Source organism: Rhyacophila brunnea, unplaced genomic scaffold (assembly GCF_057557595.1).
Source record: "Rhyacophila brunnea isolate RB1 unplaced genomic scaffold, BYU_Rbru_1.0 scaffold_22, whole genome shotgun sequence".
NCBI classification, from domain to species: domain Eukaryota; kingdom Metazoa; phylum Arthropoda; class Insecta; order Trichoptera; family Rhyacophilidae; genus Rhyacophila; species Rhyacophila brunnea.
The window spans coordinates 14,004,029-14,026,672 of NW_028232882.1; the positions used below are offsets into that span (position 1 = coordinate 14,004,029).

Below are 22,644 nucleotides of genomic sequence, written 5' to 3' on the forward strand. Positions count from 1 at the left end.
ATTATTAAGAATAACTAAACAAAATAAATGTATATATGACCTGCAATACTAAAGTCTTTTATTAACTATGCAACCCCAGACGTAGTTCCACGTTTAAAAGTTTGCAGCATAGTACAGATATGCTCGGGTGTTTTTTGTTCATAGAAAATTTATTACATATATGAATATGCCAAAATTAATAATTTCAATTCATATATTATTCAATGTAAAAAAAATATAATATTATATAATATAGAACATCATACAGGAGTTTTCAATAAGCTACACACAGCCTATCAGTTATAAAAATGAATTCGATAAAATAGTGGTACTTAATTTCACAACAAATAAACATTTTTAAAAAGCAGTCTGTGTTAATTAGTAATCGATACAATTTGAATTTAATATGTAATCAATTCAAGGCAGTTTGTCATTAATATTTTGACTTCACTATCTATTATAATGTATAGAAGTTAATTAGTACAAGAGAATCGCTTTAATCATAGCCGTGCATCGGTATAAAACTATATTTGGGTACAAAACTTATAAGAGCCCACGGGATCGCAGAACTCTCGTACCGTATATTCTAGGAGCGTATTTTTATGAATTCATGTAAATATATTGTATATATTTCGTCTATCTATTATCTAGAAACCAATGTGAAAGTCCAGGGAATTACGGATACATGGAATTATAAATTAAAGCGTTCTACACTCTAACAATGTAAATTATAGGCTACAATTACCTTTGGCGATGGAATCAAAATTTTCTATTAGACGCTGCACCGAAACAATAAATATTAGTGTAACCTCTTTACCGTGAAATTTTAGTTATCAAGCATTTAATCGCAATATATTTTGAATTTTATATGAAAATTATTTAATGGGGCCAAGAATTCAAATTACAACAAAATTCGAATTAAGTACACCAAAATTCGAATCACATCAAAAATTCGAATTTAGTACACCAAAATTCGAATTACATCAAAATTGAAATTACACACAAATTTCGAATTACGCATTTTACTGTAGTTTATAACACCTATAATTCCAGGTTCCTCTCTCGGCCGTATAATTTAATTATAGCTAGCTAATAAAAAAAAAATGCTCAAAATATTTATAGATTCAAATTGACATTTTTAGTTAAAGAGCGGGTGTTGAGCTTCTAGAACAATAGCTAACTTACTTTTTATTTTGTCACTAGATGGATAAATATATCATAATGATATATATTTGAAGGCTTTTTAGTTAAGATACGCTCTATTGAATGTCATTGGATACACAACAAATAGGAAACTTCAATATAACAAGGTTGTATGTTACGAGGGTGGGTCAATAATTCCTTAGAAAAAAGCATTAAAACACTTTTTATTTTTGTATTTTTTTTTTATTTCTCAACATAATCTCCTTGGAGCTCAATACACTTGGTTAGACGTTTCTCAATTTTTTTTAAACCGTCAGAAAAATAAGTTTTCGGAAGGTCCTCAAAATAAGCATTTGTCCGATCGATGACTTCTTCATATGAAAAAAAAACGTTGTCCACTTAGCCATTTTTTTAAGTTTGGGAAAAGGAAAAAGTCACTGGGGGCTAAATCTGGCGAATACGGTGGGTGGTCGACCAATTCGAACTTCAATTCTTCAATTTTAGCCATTGATCGTAAACATGTGTGAACACGGGCATTGTCCTGATGAAAGAGGATTTTTTTCCTGTTTAAATGAGGCCGTTTTTCTTCAATTTTGTTTTTTAGCTGGTCCAATAAAGATGCATAATAATCCCTTGTTATTTTTTTTCCTTTTTCCAAATAGTCAACGAAAATAATTTCACGTGCATCCCAAAATACAGTAGCCATAACCTTACTAGCTGATTTTACGGTTTTCGCCTTCTTTGGACATGGTTTGCCTTCGCAATCCACTGCTTTGACTGTTCTTTCGTCTCGGGAGTATAGTGGTGTATCCATGTTTCATCTACAGTCACAAAGCGACGAAAAAATTCATCCGGATTGCGTTGCATGAGCGACAACAGGGCTTTAGAGGCCACCACCCTATTGCGTTTATTGTCGACTGTGAGCAAACGCGGCACCCATCTTGCAGAAATATTTTTCATGCCCAATTTGTCATGTAAAATAGAAATGACGCTACCTTTTGAGATCCCTGTAACCTCAATTATCTCACTCAACATTAATTTTCGGTCACTTAACACCATATCGTGGATTTTATTGATCATTTCTGGTGTAGTCGCCTCTACAGGACGTCCTGAGCGTGGTTCATCCTTTGTTGATGTACGACCACGTTTAAATTCATTTAACCAGTTATAAATAGTTGCAAGTGAAGGAGCAGATATGCCGTGAACTAAATCCAACTCATTTTTTATTTCCTTTGCTGTTAACCCTTTTATATGAAAATGTTTAATAACAGCTCTAAGCTCAATTTTCTCCATTTTCCATTTTTCCATTTTCCACAAGCAAATTTTTTTTTTAAATGTACGAAAAACACACAACAACCCGACCGATCTGATTGAAACTTCGCAGCATACTGAATCGGTAGTGCCGCTGCATGAAAACAAACTGCTTACAGTACAATTCGCGCCACCTGTCGGCTTTTCTAAGGACTTATTGACCCACCCTCGTACTTTTCACAATGTTTAGAAGATTAATTTCAAAAATTTATTATTAAAAATATACATAATATATCTTTGAGAGTGTTAAAAATAGTCAGTAAATTTGCAAATTTATTGTACAAAAAAAAATTATTAGTACCGCATAAATATATTTTTCAGTACGTTTCATTTTGCCAAAATGTCGCTTATGCCCTCTGCCCTTCTGGCTTTGCATCCTCAATGTATTCTTTTATTTATCTGTAATATGGATAACACAAAAACGTTCCACACAACCTTGTAATAGTGAAGGAGTGTAATGTAAAATAGAATTATATGTTTAACACAAATGCATCGAACAATAATCGTCCACCAGCACAGCACAAGCGCCATGTCATTACGATTCATTCACACCACATCGCTCATTCAATGTAATAATAAGTAACAATCAAATAGGTTATGGAAAACATTGCAATAAGAAGAACATCCGATGAATGAATAATCGGTATTGTATATATTATGGAACTTTGTAATAATATCAATGTGTTTAATGCACAGAAATTGTATCTCCAGTTTTTACCAAAATTAAGTAATTATACATCTGTACCATATTCAAATATGATTTTTAAAAAGTTATTGTATCATCGAAATGCAAAATACGTCAAAAAATTTTGATAAAAAAACTTCTTCTATAGTGATGGAGCCTTAAGGCGCGATACTTAACCATACTTAAGAGCGTAAATCCTTAAGATACGCGCATATCTTTAAGAGGCCAATATCAGCAACATAGATTACGTCGCCTACAGTATCCATACATAATAATACATCATATTATAGCACTCAGTAGATCTACGGAAAAAAGTCAGTGGTCCATAACAAAACCATTTAAAATACGGTCAAGACATGCCCAACTAAGTCGAGCTAAATTAGCAACTTTGAATGGTCTTTATTCCCAAGACATTCCACTATAATTTCAGATTCACCCAAATAGTTAATTACATACATGATTATATGTACAGATATTGCCAAAATAAGCCTTGAATACATAAATTCACAGGATTTGATAGTGTACAATTAAATTTGACTTCAATTTGAAATTTCTCCCACATTTTGCCGTATCAAAGAAAACTTTTTATCAATTTTATGTTGGCAGCCAATTGGCATTATTTTTTAAAGGAATAATCTCTTAAATCATGTAAAATGCGTATGTAGAACAAGCAACAGACTTCAAACCAAAACGCAAACCATCATTTTATTTTTGGGGCTGCATTGGGAAAGGAAGAAAATAATGTAGTTGTTACCAATCCAACCACACGTATAATCATTCAAAAAATTGAACTGCCTAATTGAATTCCTAATATGAAATGCGAATAAGACTCCATCTATCCTGAGTCCAAATTCTTTGTAGTTTGTCCACTTTCTCAATACATACAACATCTGGGCGCTAACGCAGCAACATGATTTATGCATGTATTAATAATAATATTGCGTATATAGGCAATCTGAACACAAGACATGGTATATACACGCCTATTTATGAGTTTTTATGTCATCATTCTATTTTACTACTCATCAGCAACATCTTCTTGGCTACGTGTTAAAACTGTTAAAACACACTTCCATTATAAACTAAGAAGCTCCTCCCATTTAGTAGACAACAGCGCCTAGAAGCGTAGCCAAGAAGATGTTGCAGAAGAGTACTAATATGACCCCTTTAAACTCATTGGAAACGGAATATAGGACAGTATTCATTATGTAAACAATTACATATTTTAATTATTAGTGCGTAGATTTATTAATCTACTTTGTTTATTACAAAACTCCACACAACATTAATGATCAATTTATTTGCTTCATCCATAACCTATTCATACATACATTTTAAATGAACCAGTTTTCCTATCAAATATGGATATATTCTAATATAACTTTCTAGCTATGATATCAAATCGTATTTAAAATGTAAAAACCAAAAAATATTTTGCCACGTCTAATGATTGCTTGCTTAGGGGATTATATTATATATAAATGTACGGTAGGTAAGTCTTAATATAGTAAATTTCAATGCATCAGTATGTCATATATTCAACTTGGATTGATCTTAACAACTAATAAATTATTACTATTTCACTTAATAACGATTGTGTAGGGAAAATATGTTCCAACGATGTCACTTTAGCAATTTTTATAACTCAGCTACATTTTGTTGTATTATAAATGTACTTCCATTTCTATTCTCCCATGCAACAAATATCATTCTGACAATGTCAAAAATGTCTGTTGTACAAGAGAACATCTCATAATAGAATAGACTCAGAACAAGCCATCTTTTAATCCCTTTCATTTAATTATAGACTCATTTATACAACATTGTATAAAACATTTTTAAGCAATTATGATCAAAAGTATTGAACTAGAAAACTGGTTCATGCAATGGATTAAAAAAATATTTGTTTATTAATTACTTAACACCATAAAACAAGAATTAGTTGCTGATTTCACGGTTCAGAAGGCTGGCATGTGGTGAAGGGGAGGGGTAACGGAATATAATAGTACGAATATGAATATCACCTCTTCGGGTCGGTGCTGTACACCGACACCGTCGAGTCTCTCGCTCCCACCGCCAAGGCACATCTGAAACAATGCAACACTCAAATCAATATGCATTTAATTTACAATATACAGCAAAAATTTGTTAATTCGCAATCTAAAACAAAAATTCGAATTACGAATTACATGTGTAATTTTAAAATTTCAAAAGTTTGGATTGCAGAAAAGGTAGTATTTTACTAATTTTCCATGATGAAAAAACCCAAGATCGACTATATTCAGGCCGTAGCATTGAATTGCAAATTAAAATGGTAGTGCTAGTTATTGATTATCTTTGAATGCAATGCCGTAATCAGTTTGCAATAAATGAAGATTTTCAACTACATACTTCATTCAAATTATTACAAACTTTTTCAATATACATTAATCATCATTATCCACAAACATTTTACCATATTGCGTTCAAAGTATGAGCAACAACTAGCACTACCATCGAAATTTACAGTTTCGTATCACAGCTTCACTACTATAGTGAGCCTTGTAGTCCTTGAGAAAAAACCAAGTAACATAATAATGAATTTACTAGAGGCAATATTTATTGTCGCGACCATAATAATAAAATGCAAATGTAAACACGTATTATCGTGCATGATACAATACTGCATACATGGATCAAACAAGGTTAGCAGTTTATGAATTTATGCGCATGCGCAGTAGAACGATAGTTGCGAGCCTGCCGGAAAAAATAAAAACTACACCCCGCAGAGCATTTTGAAATTTACCAATTTTCACAACCTGTCAAACACATGAAGAATGTGATTGGAGAGACAGTCAGTACTTTTGCATGTAAACAGTTATTATCGCGATAGTTTAATTTCCACACTATTTATTGGTGCCAGTAAATCCATGCTCATATTATACAGGTGCTATAAGATCGAGCGTACGAGCATACGTCAAAAGGTTGTGAGGGAGAATTGCAACTACACACCCTACAAAAAATAATTGAAACTTTCGTTGACATTGTCTAGTTCAATTCGGCCCCTTCGGGTCAAAAACACGTATCTCATTTTCCTCTAATTTATAGGAGAGCCCAAGTAAATTTACATTGTCCTACATTGTCTAAAGTCTCTTCATTACTTAACATAATATTATGTTATTTTATGTCCAGTTCTTTGACCCTAAGGGGCCAAATTAGATGTCACTGAATTAAAACAATTATTGACATCATCGTGTTCAATCTTAAGAGGATCATATCGTGGGCGTACAGGCAGAAGTCACTAACTCCAAATACACAGTTCTGAGATAATCAATGTTTTGTGTTTTTGTTTTTCTTAAAATGGTTGTAAAATCTTTATTTTTTGAGTTCTTCATTACTTTTATTTTTTTATATGTTCAATAATCTTAAATCGTGACTTATGCCAGTCAAGCAGCATTACTTTTTCTATATTATAATGACATTAAAATCTCAATTTCGTCACAACTGGAGTTAGTGACTTCTGCCTGTACGCCCACGATATTATATCATATCATATGGGCCCCCACAGAATGGAGACTATATTAACAGATTTTTTTTTCGCGAAATAGATGTGGCCATTGCTCAACTTATTAGGTTCAATAAAAACAATTAGGTACTCATTTAAAAATTATAAATGAAGTTAATATTTCACATCGAAAGTGCTAAGCCAAAAGGACTATTCTTTAAAGTTGCAAATTATTGTTACTAACTACGTTTTGGATTAAATGAAGATAATTTTATATGGTCAAAGATTTGCAAATTAAAGTATAAGTGGGTAATAAAATTTGAATAAATAAAAATTCAAATTTGAATAAACTATTATGATTAAATTGGGGATATACTGACCTCTCAGGGTGAAACGAGAGACAAGAAACAGGTCCTATCCGCGTGCCCATAAAACCTTCATGAAACTTAATTGTGTTGAGGACGTTTCCATTTTTGTGATAGACCCCAATGTGCTGGTTTGCAAAGCCACTGAAATCAGACAAATCAAATGACAAGTTAACATCAGGCAATTATTGGACTATCTATTTGTATTAATCATTTAATTGATATTGAAGTAAACTCACCACGCAAAAATATCTGCGTATTGATGGACCGACATGGCTGACATTCCTTGCGCGGTTTGTATACATGAAATAGGAGAAGATTTTCTCAGGTCGTATATTCTTATCTCCCCAGCGATACTAGAAAAATTACAAACAAGACATTTATATTCCAATCGATGGAATGTTTCTACAATCTACATGTGAAATTTAAACCATGCCATGAGCCCAAAGAATTCAGAAGAATTCAAATGTACTACAACACTTCGCGTGCGCAGAACTAAAAGTGTTTATTTTTGGAGAAACTGTTAGGTTTGTTTTGACAAAAAAATAAACACTTAAAACCTTGTAGTATTAGGCTCGCGATTTATTGACGATTCCCAGTGATTGAATTAATAAATCGTCTCTGTTCTGGCAGAACACACTAACTGGAGAATACTAGTTTTGAGTAATTTGACTTTGAAGTTGTTAAAATGTTTGAAATGGTCTATCATGTGAGTTTATTAAGTAATCGTAAAAAGGATGACTTTAAAATAAAGACTGTTTATTTATTAAGAAGGTTTCCAGACGGTAAAGTTTGAAATAAGGAACATTTTGGTATAACTAACTCAATATGTCATTTTTTCGAATTAGTGTCTTCTGCCAGAACAGTGACGAAATATTCTATGCCTTGACAGTATTGAATCACAAACAAATTGGTGGCTTCTATTGACGTTCTATTATATCATGATGATCGCTGGATGTACTTTCATGATCGCACATTGGACACGCCTGATCTAAATGAATGGTTCAGCACAAAAGTTTGATGTTCACTATAAAATTTAAGCATTAGTATTAGTAACATTTCTTCAGCTTCACTTCTATACTAGCCATTGAAAAATACCAGAACCTCAACAATATTAATAAAGACAACAGGTTACGTTTGAAAAAATCATGACTTCTTGCTCTTTCAGCAGAATAAAATATCCAGTCTAGCACCTTTGGTCTTGAATCACCTTGTTACTCTGAGCAACATTTTTCGACACACACATCGCTTAGAGCAAAGTTCGCCAATCAACCACATTATCTATTGCAAATGGCCACTGCGATGAGCTTAATAATTACACATTGAAGAAGTAAAATAAATATGGGATTAAAATGCTTTTATTTCCTGCGGACAGAGCTCAAAACCAACATAATTTTTTGTTGTTCGTTTGATACTAAAAACCTCAATAGTTTGAAAGAATAATCGAAAGCTGGAGAAATACTGTTTATAATGACTGAATCTTTTAAAGTGAATTTTATTTAGTACACATACATAATACAGGCCCACAGTAGTGTGATTTTTGACAGTCAAAAAGAGATACCATTAACATAATAAAAAATACAAGCTTAAGAGAATAAGAAAGACAATAATATAGTGGGTATTTTTCGGCAAAATGAAGCTGTGTTTTTTGCATATAACACACAGTAGAGCCTCAATTTTATTATTATTAACTTAAATATAAAACTAATATTAAACCATCATGTTGCTTCTCAGTACGGCTACCAAATTTAAACACAACATAGTTAACCATATTTTCTACTAAATTAACTAAAAATAATTAACCTTTTTACTTAACACAAAAACAGTTAATTTCAGCAACACATGCTCACAGTTTTTAAATGACTACAGTCATCCAAATCAATATTTACCAGCGACTTGTACAAATTTTTTTTAATTCAGCCGTAAAAATTCTATTTTACACTAACGCATAATGTGGATATATAAGCGTGCCGAATGCTTGCTCACTAACACTTATGGTTCGTTTTTGTTCAGGCCTTGGTCAGGCAGCTTTATAGCACGAAGAGAAACCTGCCTTGACACAGTTTATGGATATCGGAACCTAAGCACGGACTTGCCTGGCAGGAGGAAAAAAGAGAATGCAATTGACATACCATCCGGTGATGAGCGTTCTGTCGTCGGCGGCTAGGTGTGCCTGCAGCAGCATGGCTTGATGGTCTCGGACGGTGCGCTTAGCCTGCGTGCGCTTCTTTGCCACCCGCTCGTCCCAGATGCGTGCACTGCCGTCGCTAAACCCGCATGATATCAGCGGCCCGTTGCGGGAGATACAACTCGCCGAACATTCCGCTTCTGCAATATTTCACAAAAAACACCCACAACATGAGTGAGACAATACTTGATCTCTACGGTCTGCAATAGCGGCTGGTTCATTAGGTCAATTGGTCAATGACCCTCCAAAAATAAACATCTTACAATCTATGTAGGTTATAATCTAAGATGTAGGTACAATGTATTATAATAATTATCGGCTAACACGTCAAGGCGAGACGCACACGGACGAACGAACTGTGTGTATAAAATTCAAACAAAATGAATCCGCTCGGTCGCTATAATTTGGGCATTTGGAAATATGCCGGAATAAAATATTTCTACCTATTTCTCTTTCTCTCTCATTTTCCATATGTGAAATGGAGAAAACACACATTTCGCCAGTCTTTTTTTTAATTTGTTTTTACGATGCATAGGCAAGATTTTCGTCATTGTCCCAGAAAGAGATAACAATACATTTTTCAGTGTGTTAAAGGAAACAGGTATAAAACGTTGTTCTGTTATTAATTATTATTGCCTCGCGATTTCATCGAGCATGTATTATATTACCTACTAAGCATGAGCATGTATTATATTACTTACCAAACATGGTTTCAACCGTATTATTTTTTATATTTTTATTATTTCAAACTTCCTATTGTTGTCTGAAAGTTTCATATTATGCAATGTCATTGTTTGTTTTGTATTATTATAGTACTCAACCAAAAATAGCTTTTTAGTTTAGTTTAAATACAACCTTTGACTAAAACGCATCGACTGCATTCATTGTATTAAACAGTTAAACCATTGTATAAAAGTTACCCTTTAAAATGTAATCTGCTATATTAATCGTAAAAGTTACCTTCTAATAAAATCAGTGGAAATATAAAAAGTGTTTATATATACATGATCCCGCCATTTCATAACAGTACACAACACTTTTTCTGATAGTGATAGTTTAATGAAAAAGCTACGGAGTTTTTATTAAATATTTTTGATTGTTTGATGTGAAAATAGACATTTTAAAGTAGTATAAGATAGGTAGGTATCTATCTTTTTAATCTAACTATCTAACAATTTATATCACTTCTTTTATAATGTATAAAAAGCCAATTTGCTATACGTCTTTTAAGTGTACAACGAAAAGGCAAATTAAAATAATATAAAACTGACCTACCAAATCATCGAGCATAGAGCCGCCAATGACGGTCTGTACAAAGTTTGTAGTGTGTTTGTAACTGGACCGGTTAGGTTATGTCCACCATACAAATGATGATCAATCAGCAAATAGAAAAATGTCAAGAAATCCAATAGGATACAAAAAATTCACTGGCAAAATTGAGTTGAAAATGACTGCTGTATATTTGGAGTACCAAACTGGAAAATGCCCAATACGAGTAAAGACAGGTGGAAATAGTTGTTGGACACCAGAACCGACTCCGGGTTGTTGCGCTCCTGATAATAATGCTGCCATTTGAGTGATTAACTAACAAGCCCAAAAAAAAGGTACCATGTTGACGACATAAGAAGGTGTAAACTTCTTGATAAAATACTGTGATGCTTTCTGCATCATCGAATCTCAATTTAGTCACATGCGATTTGATATTTCGTATCCCATCAAGTTATGATTAAAATTAAAAGAATTTAAGACAAACTGTACCGTCCCTGTATCCCAAAACCCATCTGATCATGGAGACAAGAGATCATCTGCAATATTTGAATCGATTTGAAGATCAAGGCAGCCTTGTAAGATACCCTCATCATCTCAGCTGTGACTGAAACAAGCTAAATTGAACTGACGATTGTCCCACTTGACGTTTCAGCAAATATTTATCAATTTAATGATTCTCACCAGTAGGAATATCCAAGAGTTTCCGTTCGCAGCAAGCGTCCCAAAGTTGAATGGCGTCCGACGCGCCTGCCACGGCCAAGCTTTGACTAGTCTGCTGCCATTCCATCACCAGACCTGAACCTGGAAATAATCATTACAAAATCAATAATAGTGTTTAATCACTCAATGGGATAAAAGATAAATTATAAGTAAGTTTCAATTGTTATCTATGAATTTCTTTCAATATCATCGGGCTAGTAATCCAATGTGGATCTTAGCCGCCCCCAGTAAGTCTCTACTCCCCTCTGTCTACCACAAGTTCCCTTTACCGCCTAAACTTCAGGTATGTTGCGTCTCTTCCTACACAGACCCAACACCAGTCTAAATCTATTGGCCCTCTTCTTCCCATATGTGTATCGTATTCCACAATACCTTAACACTTTCGCAGACACGTGTTAGCTAATATATGTTAGTGATGACACATTGAAATTATTGTATTAGTAATGTTACTAATGTTACTTTTTTTAATTTTTCGATTTAGATACATACCTATATAGAAATGAAATCTTAAGATACGACATTATCTAATGGAAATATGTTCGCATTGTGACACAAGTAGACAGGGAACATATTGTTTTAATTCAAAATACGACTTCTATAAACGTCGTGATATATTCCGTTCCACAGTAGAGGAAGTCAATGGACGTCCTGTCATATCACATCTCACAGAATATGACGTTTATAGACGTCGTGTCCACGAACGTGTTAATTAACTCAATTCATTCAAAAATTATTAGTATTGAATATAAAAATAAAGTACAGCTTTTATATTGTGGCTAATACAGTCAAACAAGGAATGAGTGAGCGACAAACCTGGCGCTTTATGATGTGACATCTGATTTCCGCTGTAGGTGGTGAGGGCACGCCATGCGGTGACGAGGCGAGGCTCCCTGGCTCCCGGAGCGGATCCCCCTGCACCAGGCCGGTAGAGAGCAACAGATCCGCAGGCCGACCCGCACAGTATGAGGCGGCCCGCATCGTGTGCATTCACATACTGCAGTGCAGCTATCCGCATTGTCGTGTTGTTCGGACCGCGCCATTGCCCATAGGATAACTTAGCACCGGTTCCCCAGTCCCATATACTGAAAATATCAAACACAGAAATATGTAAAATGTATTTTTTATCAATGTAGTTTAGATATGTCGACTTTACTTATATACCTAACAAACACTGCTGGTTACTCTGTACCTAACTGAGACACTAATTTATTTGCACTGTTATTAAAAAAAAAAAAAAATGTACCTACAGGTAACCCCCAGTTCATCGCGGGGAATACGTTCTGGACATGGTCGCGATAAGCGAAATTTCACAATCAAATCACAATCACTTGTTTTATCTCTCTACGCTTACATATTGTGCAAAATTTGCGATTACTGTCAAGTAATGCGTTACAACCACGTTTTACAGCATTCACTCGCTCGTAATCTTTGTCATTCTCTTCTAACAACTGCATGACATTGATTGTGAAGAGAAAGGGCCTTTTCAATGGTTTTAACACTTAATTTTCGCACGGGAACAGGTTCGGTGACATCATTTTCTAGGGACGTATGGCAGTCCATTTCCTGAAGCTCTTCATTAGTTAAGGGTTCGCCGTGTGATTTTAACAAAGTCTGAATATCATCTACATCAACACCTTCGATGCCTCCGGATATGGGTACAAGATTAATCTCTGCGATGATATTTTGAATATCATTTTCATAATTGCAGTGAACTTCAACAATTTCACTGAACAACCTTTTCCAAACAACCTTCATACACGACTGGGTGACTTCATTCCACGCTTCGTCGATGTTTCTGATAGCTTTCATAATACATATTAAATTGTTTCCATCAAATCCGCATGCCATCTCTATCACCTCCATCAGTTTCTTCAATGAGTTGAGAGAAGAAGAGGAAATAAACGGCATTCTCATCCATATTAAAAATTAAATTTGGTGGGTAATTTCCCCTTTCCACAATTTCCAGTTTTAAAAAAAGATCGCGATATAACGAATCCGCACTCGCCAGGGTCACATTTTATATGAGATTTTGCATACACATCAATACTGTTTTCTTAGCAAAATCATTTTACGCAATCATGCAAATACAAAAAGATTAAAATACAAAAGTTGGTTGAATCGATTAAAGGTTGATCGAAAATTGCCTTCCGCAATGACAATCTCACAGGCATTGTTACAATCCAGCCTATGAATATCTGATAGTAAGCCAAGTTATTTATCCCAACAAAAAGACTAAAAAATTATAATTTCAATATTTAAATATTTACCCGAAGGAATCTTTGGCAGCCAAGGCAATGTGTTGGTCGTACGGGTGAAAGATGACAACGGAGGGAGGCAAGGGACTTCTGGCATTGAACACCTGCGACTCTAATCGACTCACTGGCATTCTTAATTGCTCACCTGGAAATACAAAATAATCACATTATTACATGACACAATAGTGGAAGACATTGTTTATTCTTTTACTGTGTCCACCCTCTAAATAGAGTATATGGGTACTAACACCATCTCAAATTATAAACTCAGCAACCCTTCAAGACTGCGGCCAAGAATATTTTTTTATTTATACAAAGTTAAGTTTGTACCGGAAAAAATTGTGTAGCATAGAATCGACTTAGAATGATGCTAACGAATTAATACCAACATTGCATCTCTCTCGCACACTTTTAATCGCAAAGCATGAACAGATTTACGAGTTAATAAATAATTAATTCATTAAAATCTTACATCTCGCCTCTTCTCTGAGGGTTATGTTTCTGTTGTACCTCCACTGTCTTTCCTGATACATTCGGCTCTCGATATCCTGAAAAAAAAATGATTTTGATTACAAATGCTCATCGTTATCCATTATCGGTGGCTTAACAACGCAGAGTCCCCAAGTCTCCTCCAAGAAAATTTCATCTAATTCCTTTTATCGTAGGCCAAAATCCTTTGGGTGTTTGCTCCATCGAACATTATCGAATACGGAGATACATTCTTCTCGGAGGAAGTTGGATAGCTCTAGGTCAGTGTTTCCCAACGTGGGGCGCGTTCGCCCCACCGAGGGGGTACAATTTGAATGCTTTGTAAGGCAATGCGCATATTGTTAATATTTGTTACATTTTTTTGTGGAGAAACGCATTTTTAATATTGCAATCCTGACTTTCCGAGAAAAAGACGGCAGCACTGTTATATTTGTACTTTTCCTTATTATTTTGACTGAAAACGGCAGGAATATGAAAGTGAAATTTAAAAAAAGATCAACAATATATTCATTATTCTCTTATAGGTAACTATAAAATTTTGTAAGGGGCGTGGAGATTTTTGAAGCGTAGAAGTGGGGAATGGGACAAATAAGGTTGGGAAACATTGCCTAGGTAATGTCGAATAAGCCACTCTTCTCCTTCTACTATGGGCCGATATATCCTACGCAGCACTTTTCTCCCAAACACATCAAGCACACACTCATCGGCTTCAACCCTCGTCGAACTAAGATCTTGTAATCAGGATTTTTGTATGACGGAAGAGGATACTAGTAGATTTTGTTGACCAAAGTAGCACCCATTTGCTGCTATGACTCTCCCGATTTATTTCTTCACTGATGACATTCTTGTTGGTTACCAGGAACTGAGGTACACAAGCATATCAACACTGAAGAAAGGGTTGCTATTGGTTTGCATATCTGGGAACTCTGTAATTGATTGATCAAAGCGGACAAATACGATATATATAATATGATTTGTCTAATTACAAAAGCTCATAGAAATAAAACATAAATAGGTTTGACCAGAGTCAACAAATAATAAATCAATTTTTAACGCGATTGTTTACATAATCCGGTCTGGTAAGTAGACTTCAAAAAACTAGAACTTAGCTTAGCTATAACGAAATACAAATTAAGCTAATGAATGAGTCTCACTTTTTGCCATTTATCATCCTGTGAGCTGCCGGCAAAATGGCTGCTGGCCCACTCCACAAACTGAGTGGTGACGATGGGTTTGCGGACTTTCTTCTCCGATTCTGACCCCGCACTGCTACTTCTGCCCCCACTGCTACCACTTATGCCAGCCGCTCCACCGCCCACAACACCTGCACCATCCTCTGCTATCGCCGGAGGTAGTACCGCTTTGCGACTTCGGTTGCCTGAAACATGTTACGGTTACAATATTTACAAGAAAATTATTTGCTTATAATATGTTCACTGAAATAAGCCTGAAGTCACATATTATTAATATTCTTAATTAATAGTCTTGTCCCTATGCGGTGATATAAGTAGGCCACTATGGCATCCACCCCTCACACTACCCTTCGTCATCACAACATACCTTCCAATCGCACATCTGACTTAGACATGCACTACAAAAGTCCAAATAACAATATTACGAATGACCAATTTTGCTAAACACCTCAGGGTAGTATCGACCTTTAGTCTCAACACGAACAGACCTGACTATTTCTCATCAATGATTTCTCACGGTCTCAAAATCACGTCTCCTTTCTGCACCATGTATTAGCAATTTATAATCTACAAATCATTTGAGTAGGATTGTCCACTATATATAAAGTAAGATGTGCGTACATATATGAAGCGCCTAGTTTCAAAAGCCCCTAAAACGATTTTAAGTGGTTTGAGAAAAATGAGAAAAAATCATATCTATTAAATCTGTGAACTTTATGTATTTATTTTTTAATTCGTTACGTTCTAAAGGGTATTTTGGTTTTCCATTTAAGGGGTACATATTTGAAATGCACACCTAACCATTTTAGCGGGTTTTGAAATGTACCCAAATTTTTGATCATACATAATGACGGTTTTTGGCGTTTTTGAAAGTTCAATCTTTGGCCATCATATAGGTAACAAAAACATCCATCTAAATACATATCTAACTCAAAAAATTTCAAAAACTGTTTTAGGGGCTTTTGAAATTCGGCGCTTCATATATCAAATTAAAGGTGTTTAAATATTATAATATTAATCACTCACCAGGCAGCGGCAATGTTCTCGCATGGTCATGCAAATAAGTGGCTCTCGTGTTTGGTGAAGGAGGAAGAGATGAACTTCCATTCCCGCCGAATCTTCCCTCCACACACAACTCTCGGGAGAGGCTTAGCTCCAAAACCTGCACAAAAATATTAGTTTTATTGAAGGTTTTAAAAATACGAAGATACTTCAAACATGATTGGCACATGCACTGTACAGTGTTTTCTCACCAATAATTATTGCGAATTGTAAAAAAATTTAACTGGCTGGACAGAATATGCATTTTAAAAGTGTCGTAAAAGAATCATTACAAACTATTTAGGTTGCTGTGAAACAAGTTTTCAAACCACTACTCTTATTGAAATTAATAAATAACTTTGTTTTACTAGTTAAAATACCTGATTTTTTATGTAGTTGACTATTTTATTGCACATTTCCGAGACATGGGGGTGTGGGTCGGCGCACATGGAACACAGGACCGACCACAGTTTCATGTAAACTGATCCAAAACCTGGAAAATAAACCAAGATATTAATGAAAATGGTAAAATACTTCTTTCACCACAAATCATAGGGACCGTACCATAACAAAATTGAGGTTGTATAATCAAACTTTTAAAATAAAGAATCCATTCATTTGTCCCTTGCGGTTCTTGTTCTGGATCAAATACACATTGAAAAAACAGCATATAAATAAACAAAAATGAAAGACTAATAGGACCGACCACAGTTTCATGTAAACTGATCCAAAACCTGGAAAATAAACCAAGATATTAATAAAAATGGTAAAATACTTCTTTCACCACAAATCATAGGGACCGTACCATAACAAAATGGAGGTTGTATAATCAAACTTTTAAAATAAAGAATCCATTCATTTGTCCCTTGCGGTTCTTGTTCTGGATCAAATACACATTGAAAAAACAGCATATAAATAAACAAAAATGAAAGACTAATGCTGCGATTACACTATGATCACGTCACGTGCTGTCACATGCTGGTACGGCGACAAATTTAGTCTATGGTTTTGTCATTCCGCAGAATATTTTTAATGATCACTATCTCTATAAATTCTATTATGGAAAGTGCCAACTCTAATTTATTAGTATTTTGAATTATTATTCATTATTCATGGTAATTTCAATTAATTATAACAGTTTCTATGTGTGCATAATATGTTAAAACTACTTGCGATATTGCATCCATAGATAATATTTTGAATAGAACCCAAGCGGCAGACCATAGATAATAGACGTAAACACCAGACATAGATAATAATTTAATTAAATCCATAGAGAAAAAAAAAATCAATGAGCGCGCATTTTGATGTGAATCGAAAATGTGTAGGCATTCAGAACTTATTGTGAGAGTAGAGCTTATTGTATCAGCACATAATGTATTTGACGCATTACTGCAAAGCTAGCCATTGGAATGTAGTCATCACAGTAAAATATGTGATATTATAGTAAACAGAGGTATTGTTATACAAGTTTCTGATATGGCAAGACCGCAAAATTGAAATTTTATTATACTAGCAATGCAAAGTAATAAAATCCTTGGGTTTAATTGTCATTTCAAAATGATGGTTGATCACGGCGATCGGTGTGAGTTGCTGAGCCTGTAAGTCCACACATTTAATTAAAGCAATAGCATAAGTGTAGTTAGTTACCCACGGTGGCCGCGCGGCTTAAGCGTTGGACTATAAAGCTGTGGGTCCTAGGTTCGAATCCTGGGTCTAGCAAGTACGCATATTGTTTTTCAATTTGTGTGTGTCAGGGTATGGACCTAATGGGTTGAGCAAGTGGCTGACATCCATTTCTCGTAAAAAAACAAAATCTGTCAATACAAACCTCTACTCTGTGGAGGCCCATATGATCCTATTAGGATCGGACATGGTCGAAAGAAAGAAAGAAGTTACCAATAGTGGGCAATCCCTGCAAGCCGCAATTGGTGCCAAGGGTGGCGATGGCACTGGAACTGGATACTCTCATCATCCTCTCAGCAGGACTAGGCGGACCGCTCGTGTCCAGCACGTCCCGCCCCGTATCTATCGCCCCGCCCGAGTACATACGGCTGCGCTCTCTGCAACATTTCCCACAAATTAGAATAATTTTTTAACACGAGCAAAACCATTGTTCATTTATGGACATGGTTATGTTATGGCATGGACAGGTTAATAAATAAATCAGATTGTAAATGTGGCCATATCTTCCAATGAAGTCTCAAACAATTCATTTTTAGATTGCATATAAACGCATTTGAAAATTATACAGGAAACAATGCGCCGAAGCGTGTATTTTGAAATGACAATTGCTGGCCACAGACGTACAGTTTTCATAACAGGTTGAACATGCCAGTTAATACGTAATGGCGGCCATACAGTTATCTTTGGTAGATAATCTGCTGCGTCCATAGACGGACAGTTTTCGATCTGGTGCCAGGTTCAAACTGCCAGCGACCCGCCACTCCCCCGTGTTTTTGTAAAACTGTTGGAATTTCAACTAGCTGAAAGTTCTCGGGTGACGTTAGCTAGCTGTGTCGTAAAGTAGGAGTAGCTGGCTCTTGGCGCAATTTGGCGGCAAATTTTGACAGTTCTGTCATAATCTTCTAAGTTCGTTCGATAAGAAGTATATTATTTTTGTTGCGTATTAGTTCTTTTGCTACTCATATTATATAAGTCAACTAGGTGTACCGCAAACAATATTTTCCACTACTTAAATACAAAAATATGTCTAGGTATCATGGAAACAGACTTATTCAGAATTTACTCAAAATAAAAGAATCTGGACATATATTTACACAAACAATAAATTGTAATCATAATAAATCTAACAAAGTAAAAATATTCGTGTATCAATATCGTTCAAGTATACCCTACTTAAAACTAATTTAACACTAGGTACCCCTGTGTATGATCTCCGCGAACATAACCTCCACAGTTTTTGACACTTTATCTGCCACAGACAATAACTGTACGTGTAATGGGCACGTATGTTGACAGTTCGACAGATTTAAATGGGGTAGTTAAACTGATCTGTGGTGTGGCCACTAACGTACAGTTATTGAACAGTTATTGTCTGTGCCATGTTCAACCTGCTACGAAAACTGTACGTCTGCGGCCACCTAATGTCACAACAAAGAAAAAGTGTGTTACAGAAAAGAGCAGACAGAATATGAAAAGGTGCTACTCACCACTGCTGAACATTCTAGACATCACTAAGGCCATCAACGTTGGGTGTTACAGCTACCAAACTAATCAAAACGACATTAATCATCATCAAAACTCAACTTTGTGACACCGAGCACAATCATTCACTTTCGTACTACAGTGAAACCCCGATTCTACGATTTTCAAGGTACCCTAAAAAAACAACGATAAATGCGGAATATGTAAATAAAAAAACACTTCTTTTTCTCCTGGATTTTTTTCGACGTCTTGAATTAAAGTTTTTTTAGCTCGAGTTCTAGTTTTCATCATGGGGGGCATTTTAGTTGCGACTTATAAAAATTCGTGATACGAGATGCGAGGCAAGCTTTAACACCCACTGACCGGTGGAAACCGACGCGACTGAAAGGTCTGCATGTATCATAAACAATTCTACGAAAGTGAAATGAAAAATATTCAACAAAAACGGTCAATCGGGATAATATTTGTGACGGGACCATAATATTTAGACGATAGATCGAGGAAAACGATAAATCGGGGAACGGTTAATGCGGGATTATTTAACATTGTTCTTATGGGTGTTTGGCGGGACTTTCAAAAATGAACGATCCGTGCGGGAAAACGATTTATGCGAGAACGGTAGATCGGAGTTCCACTGTATATTTAGGCTACATCTAAATGTATAAAATAAATTACCTGCTACCGCCACGTTGATGTGAATGCGAATTGCTCGATTTACTTTCTTGCAATGACACTGCGATGAAGTGAGGCTCAAATGTCAACACCAGCCATTGAAGAGCTGAAAGATAAACCATTGTTTCAGACAAAGCCTAATATTGAAACAAAAACCAAATACAGTAATAATATTATAATGAAGAGATGGCCATTCTACTAGGCCACTATGGGAGTTTTCAAGAATACAGATTAATTACTATTGTGTCAAAAACACCATAATAAGCCATCGATTTTAAGAAACACCATATTTTTATATCCTCATTACCAGAGAGAATAAAAGTGTTGTGTGTCAGAATCAGTGTGCAGTAAGATATCTGAACACGGCCTAACTTACCGGCAAGTAACTCCGCCCTAACAATGGGACTCATGTCTTGATAGGCGATCCGCGTTAAACTCACGGCAACTTGTTGGTCCAAGCTGTTTGCGTGTTCGGTTCTTTCTCGTTCGGAAGACACGAATGTCCCCAAAGCATAAACGCCAGCTGCCCTCACCTAATCATAGATAACATTATCAAATTATACAAGTGTTTAACCTTTCCCAATCTGTGATGTCAAGTTATGTTACACATGTTTTCATATATTTTTTTTTTTTTTTTGAATTATTAATAACCATGTCCTTGCTTTTTCGTACAAGGTGGTTGTTAGTAATTTTGAACAATCACAAACACCCAGGCTTTGAGAAAAACACATAAATGTTTTTGTCATGACCGGGAATCGAACCCAGGAACTCTCGGGTGGAAGGCGAGCGCCTTACCCACTGCACCACGAGAGCCGCCTGTTTTCATATATTATGCAACCTCATCGACTTATAAAATAATTGATAAAACATGTATGTAAAACAAATAGTGATGAATGTCTTATCTTGAAACTAGTTTAGTAGTATAATGAGACAGTACAAGATTTAACGGCATTTATTAACACAGTAAGAGAAGGGTTAATTGAGGGATTAAGTGAACATAAATGACATAGATTTTAAAAAGAAGTTAGGAGCAATTTTCACATCAACGCATACCCATTTATGTGTGAAACAGGATTATATTTGTATAACAAGTTAAAAGTATTTTATTCCATAGACATGGTGTATAAAATGTCATTATTGTTTTGATAGCAACATATTAATTTGAATGGTTTTTGCCTGACTTATGAACACCATTAACAAAAATAAGGAGATTTTTTTTTCTTGTTGGAAGAGTAATGATGGATCATAGAACAAGACCTCATTTACAGAAAGTTGAAAAGAGTTATGTAGAATTTACAATCGCATATTAACTTTTAAGCCGATTCAACTTGATTAGCGGTGCTCTTCAATCCTCAACACCTCAATTGAGCGTAGTTATTCACAAAGCAGCCGAGCCACACAAACCTCAAACAGAGATAGAAGCACTTTTATGTAAATTGTGTTTCTTTAAATCAGCAAAGCCTCTCTATACTGTGTATACTTTTTGAATGATAGATATTATATATATATATATATATATATATGATTTTGTATAACTTTTGAAGAGATAAAAGCATATAATCTATGAAATTTTAGTGTTTTAGCAGTCCAGGTGTTTTGAGTAAAATGATTTTTTTTAGAATGTGCATTCTGCAGAATGCAGCCATCTCTTATTTTTGTGAGAAAAGTCTTTATTTTTGATTATTTTCTTTAAAAATAGCCTTCTAAGTTACTAAATTATTATGGGAATTTCAAAATTCTGAAAATAATTCGAAAAACTTGTAAATTATACATCAATATTTAGCTGCCTGGCACTATGTTTTATATGAAAAATCTGTATATTATATCGTCACCGTTCAGGCAAAAGTCACCAACCCTAAAAACATAGTTTTGAGTTATCGCAATTTGAATGTTTGAAAATGCAGGAAAAATCAGATTTAAATGTTTTTAAGGTTTTATCTACATTACATTATTTTCTCATGTGTTCTTAATAATTTCTTTAAGGTACTTTTACTTTTTGATGCTAATTAAAACTTCTAGAAGGTTTTGAAGGAGGTAAGGTAGCTCAATTATGGTTTGGTGACTTTTGCTTGTTAATAATCTGACCAAAGCGATCTTATTATAACAAGCTAAGGTCAACTATTCCTGTTTGGTTATTTTTGCGTATTTCAGACAAGTGTTAGAAGTTTTCAAATGACAAATCAGTAAAACTCACCATCCATAGTATAATGACTTTTGCTTGTATATTTATAACGAAGGATTTATTTTTTTAGAGTCAATAATGTCTATTCACCTATAATGACTTTTGCTTGTTAAGATTTTATCGAAAGTCATTTAGTGGAAAACAAATAATTCGGATTTAAGCAACATTTTACTAACTAATGTACCGTGGTGACTTTTGCATCTTAAAGAACATAATTTTACGCTTCGTGTGACATACTCAACTCAAAACTGCCATTTTCAGGGTCGGTGACTTTTGCCTGAACGGTGACGATATTATATATAATAAAATGAAAAACATATAATGTAATTGAGAAAATAATGTTTATTAATTGAATGTAATCAAATGTATTTTAAAAATTTACGTAAGTACATAATATTATCATTTGGCTGCTTTTTGCAGAACGAATATTGCATATTTTTAGAAAGCATTTATATGACATTTTTGTATGACAGCAGCTTGGTTGCTTTATGCAAATCGAA

The 22,644-nt window shown here is 34.8% G+C and overlaps 1 protein-coding gene across 1 annotated transcript in view; it reads right to left on the bottom strand.

The window, feature by feature from the left end:
- Positions 1 to 3,678: 3,678 nt before the first annotated feature.
- Positions 3,679 to 22,644, bottom strand: part of raptor (regulatory associated protein of MTOR complex 1) — a 35,403-nt gene continuing 16,437 nt past the window's right edge. The window contains exons 13-26 of the mRNA XM_085949489.1: positions 20,339 to 20,495; positions 19,966 to 20,068; positions 18,022 to 18,185; positions 16,503 to 16,615; positions 16,108 to 16,243; positions 15,043 to 15,266; positions 13,872 to 13,947; positions 13,412 to 13,544; positions 11,958 to 12,226; positions 11,106 to 11,225; positions 9,100 to 9,295; positions 7,207 to 7,323; positions 6,983 to 7,111; positions 3,679 to 5,205 (exon numbers count right to left, since the gene is read on the bottom strand). Coding sequence (XP_085805615.1) covers positions 5,139 to 5,205; positions 6,983 to 7,111; positions 7,207 to 7,323; positions 9,100 to 9,295; positions 11,106 to 11,225; positions 11,958 to 12,226; positions 13,412 to 13,544; positions 13,872 to 13,947; positions 15,043 to 15,266; positions 16,108 to 16,243; positions 16,503 to 16,615; positions 18,022 to 18,185; positions 19,966 to 20,068; positions 20,339 to 20,495 — 2,004 coding nt within the window. The 3' untranslated portion in view covers positions 3,679 to 5,138. The remainder of the gene's footprint in view (positions 5,206 to 6,982; positions 7,112 to 7,206; positions 7,324 to 9,099; positions 9,296 to 11,105; positions 11,226 to 11,957; positions 12,227 to 13,411; positions 13,545 to 13,871; positions 13,948 to 15,042; positions 15,267 to 16,107; positions 16,244 to 16,502; positions 16,616 to 18,021; positions 18,186 to 19,965; positions 20,069 to 20,338; positions 20,496 to 22,644) is intronic.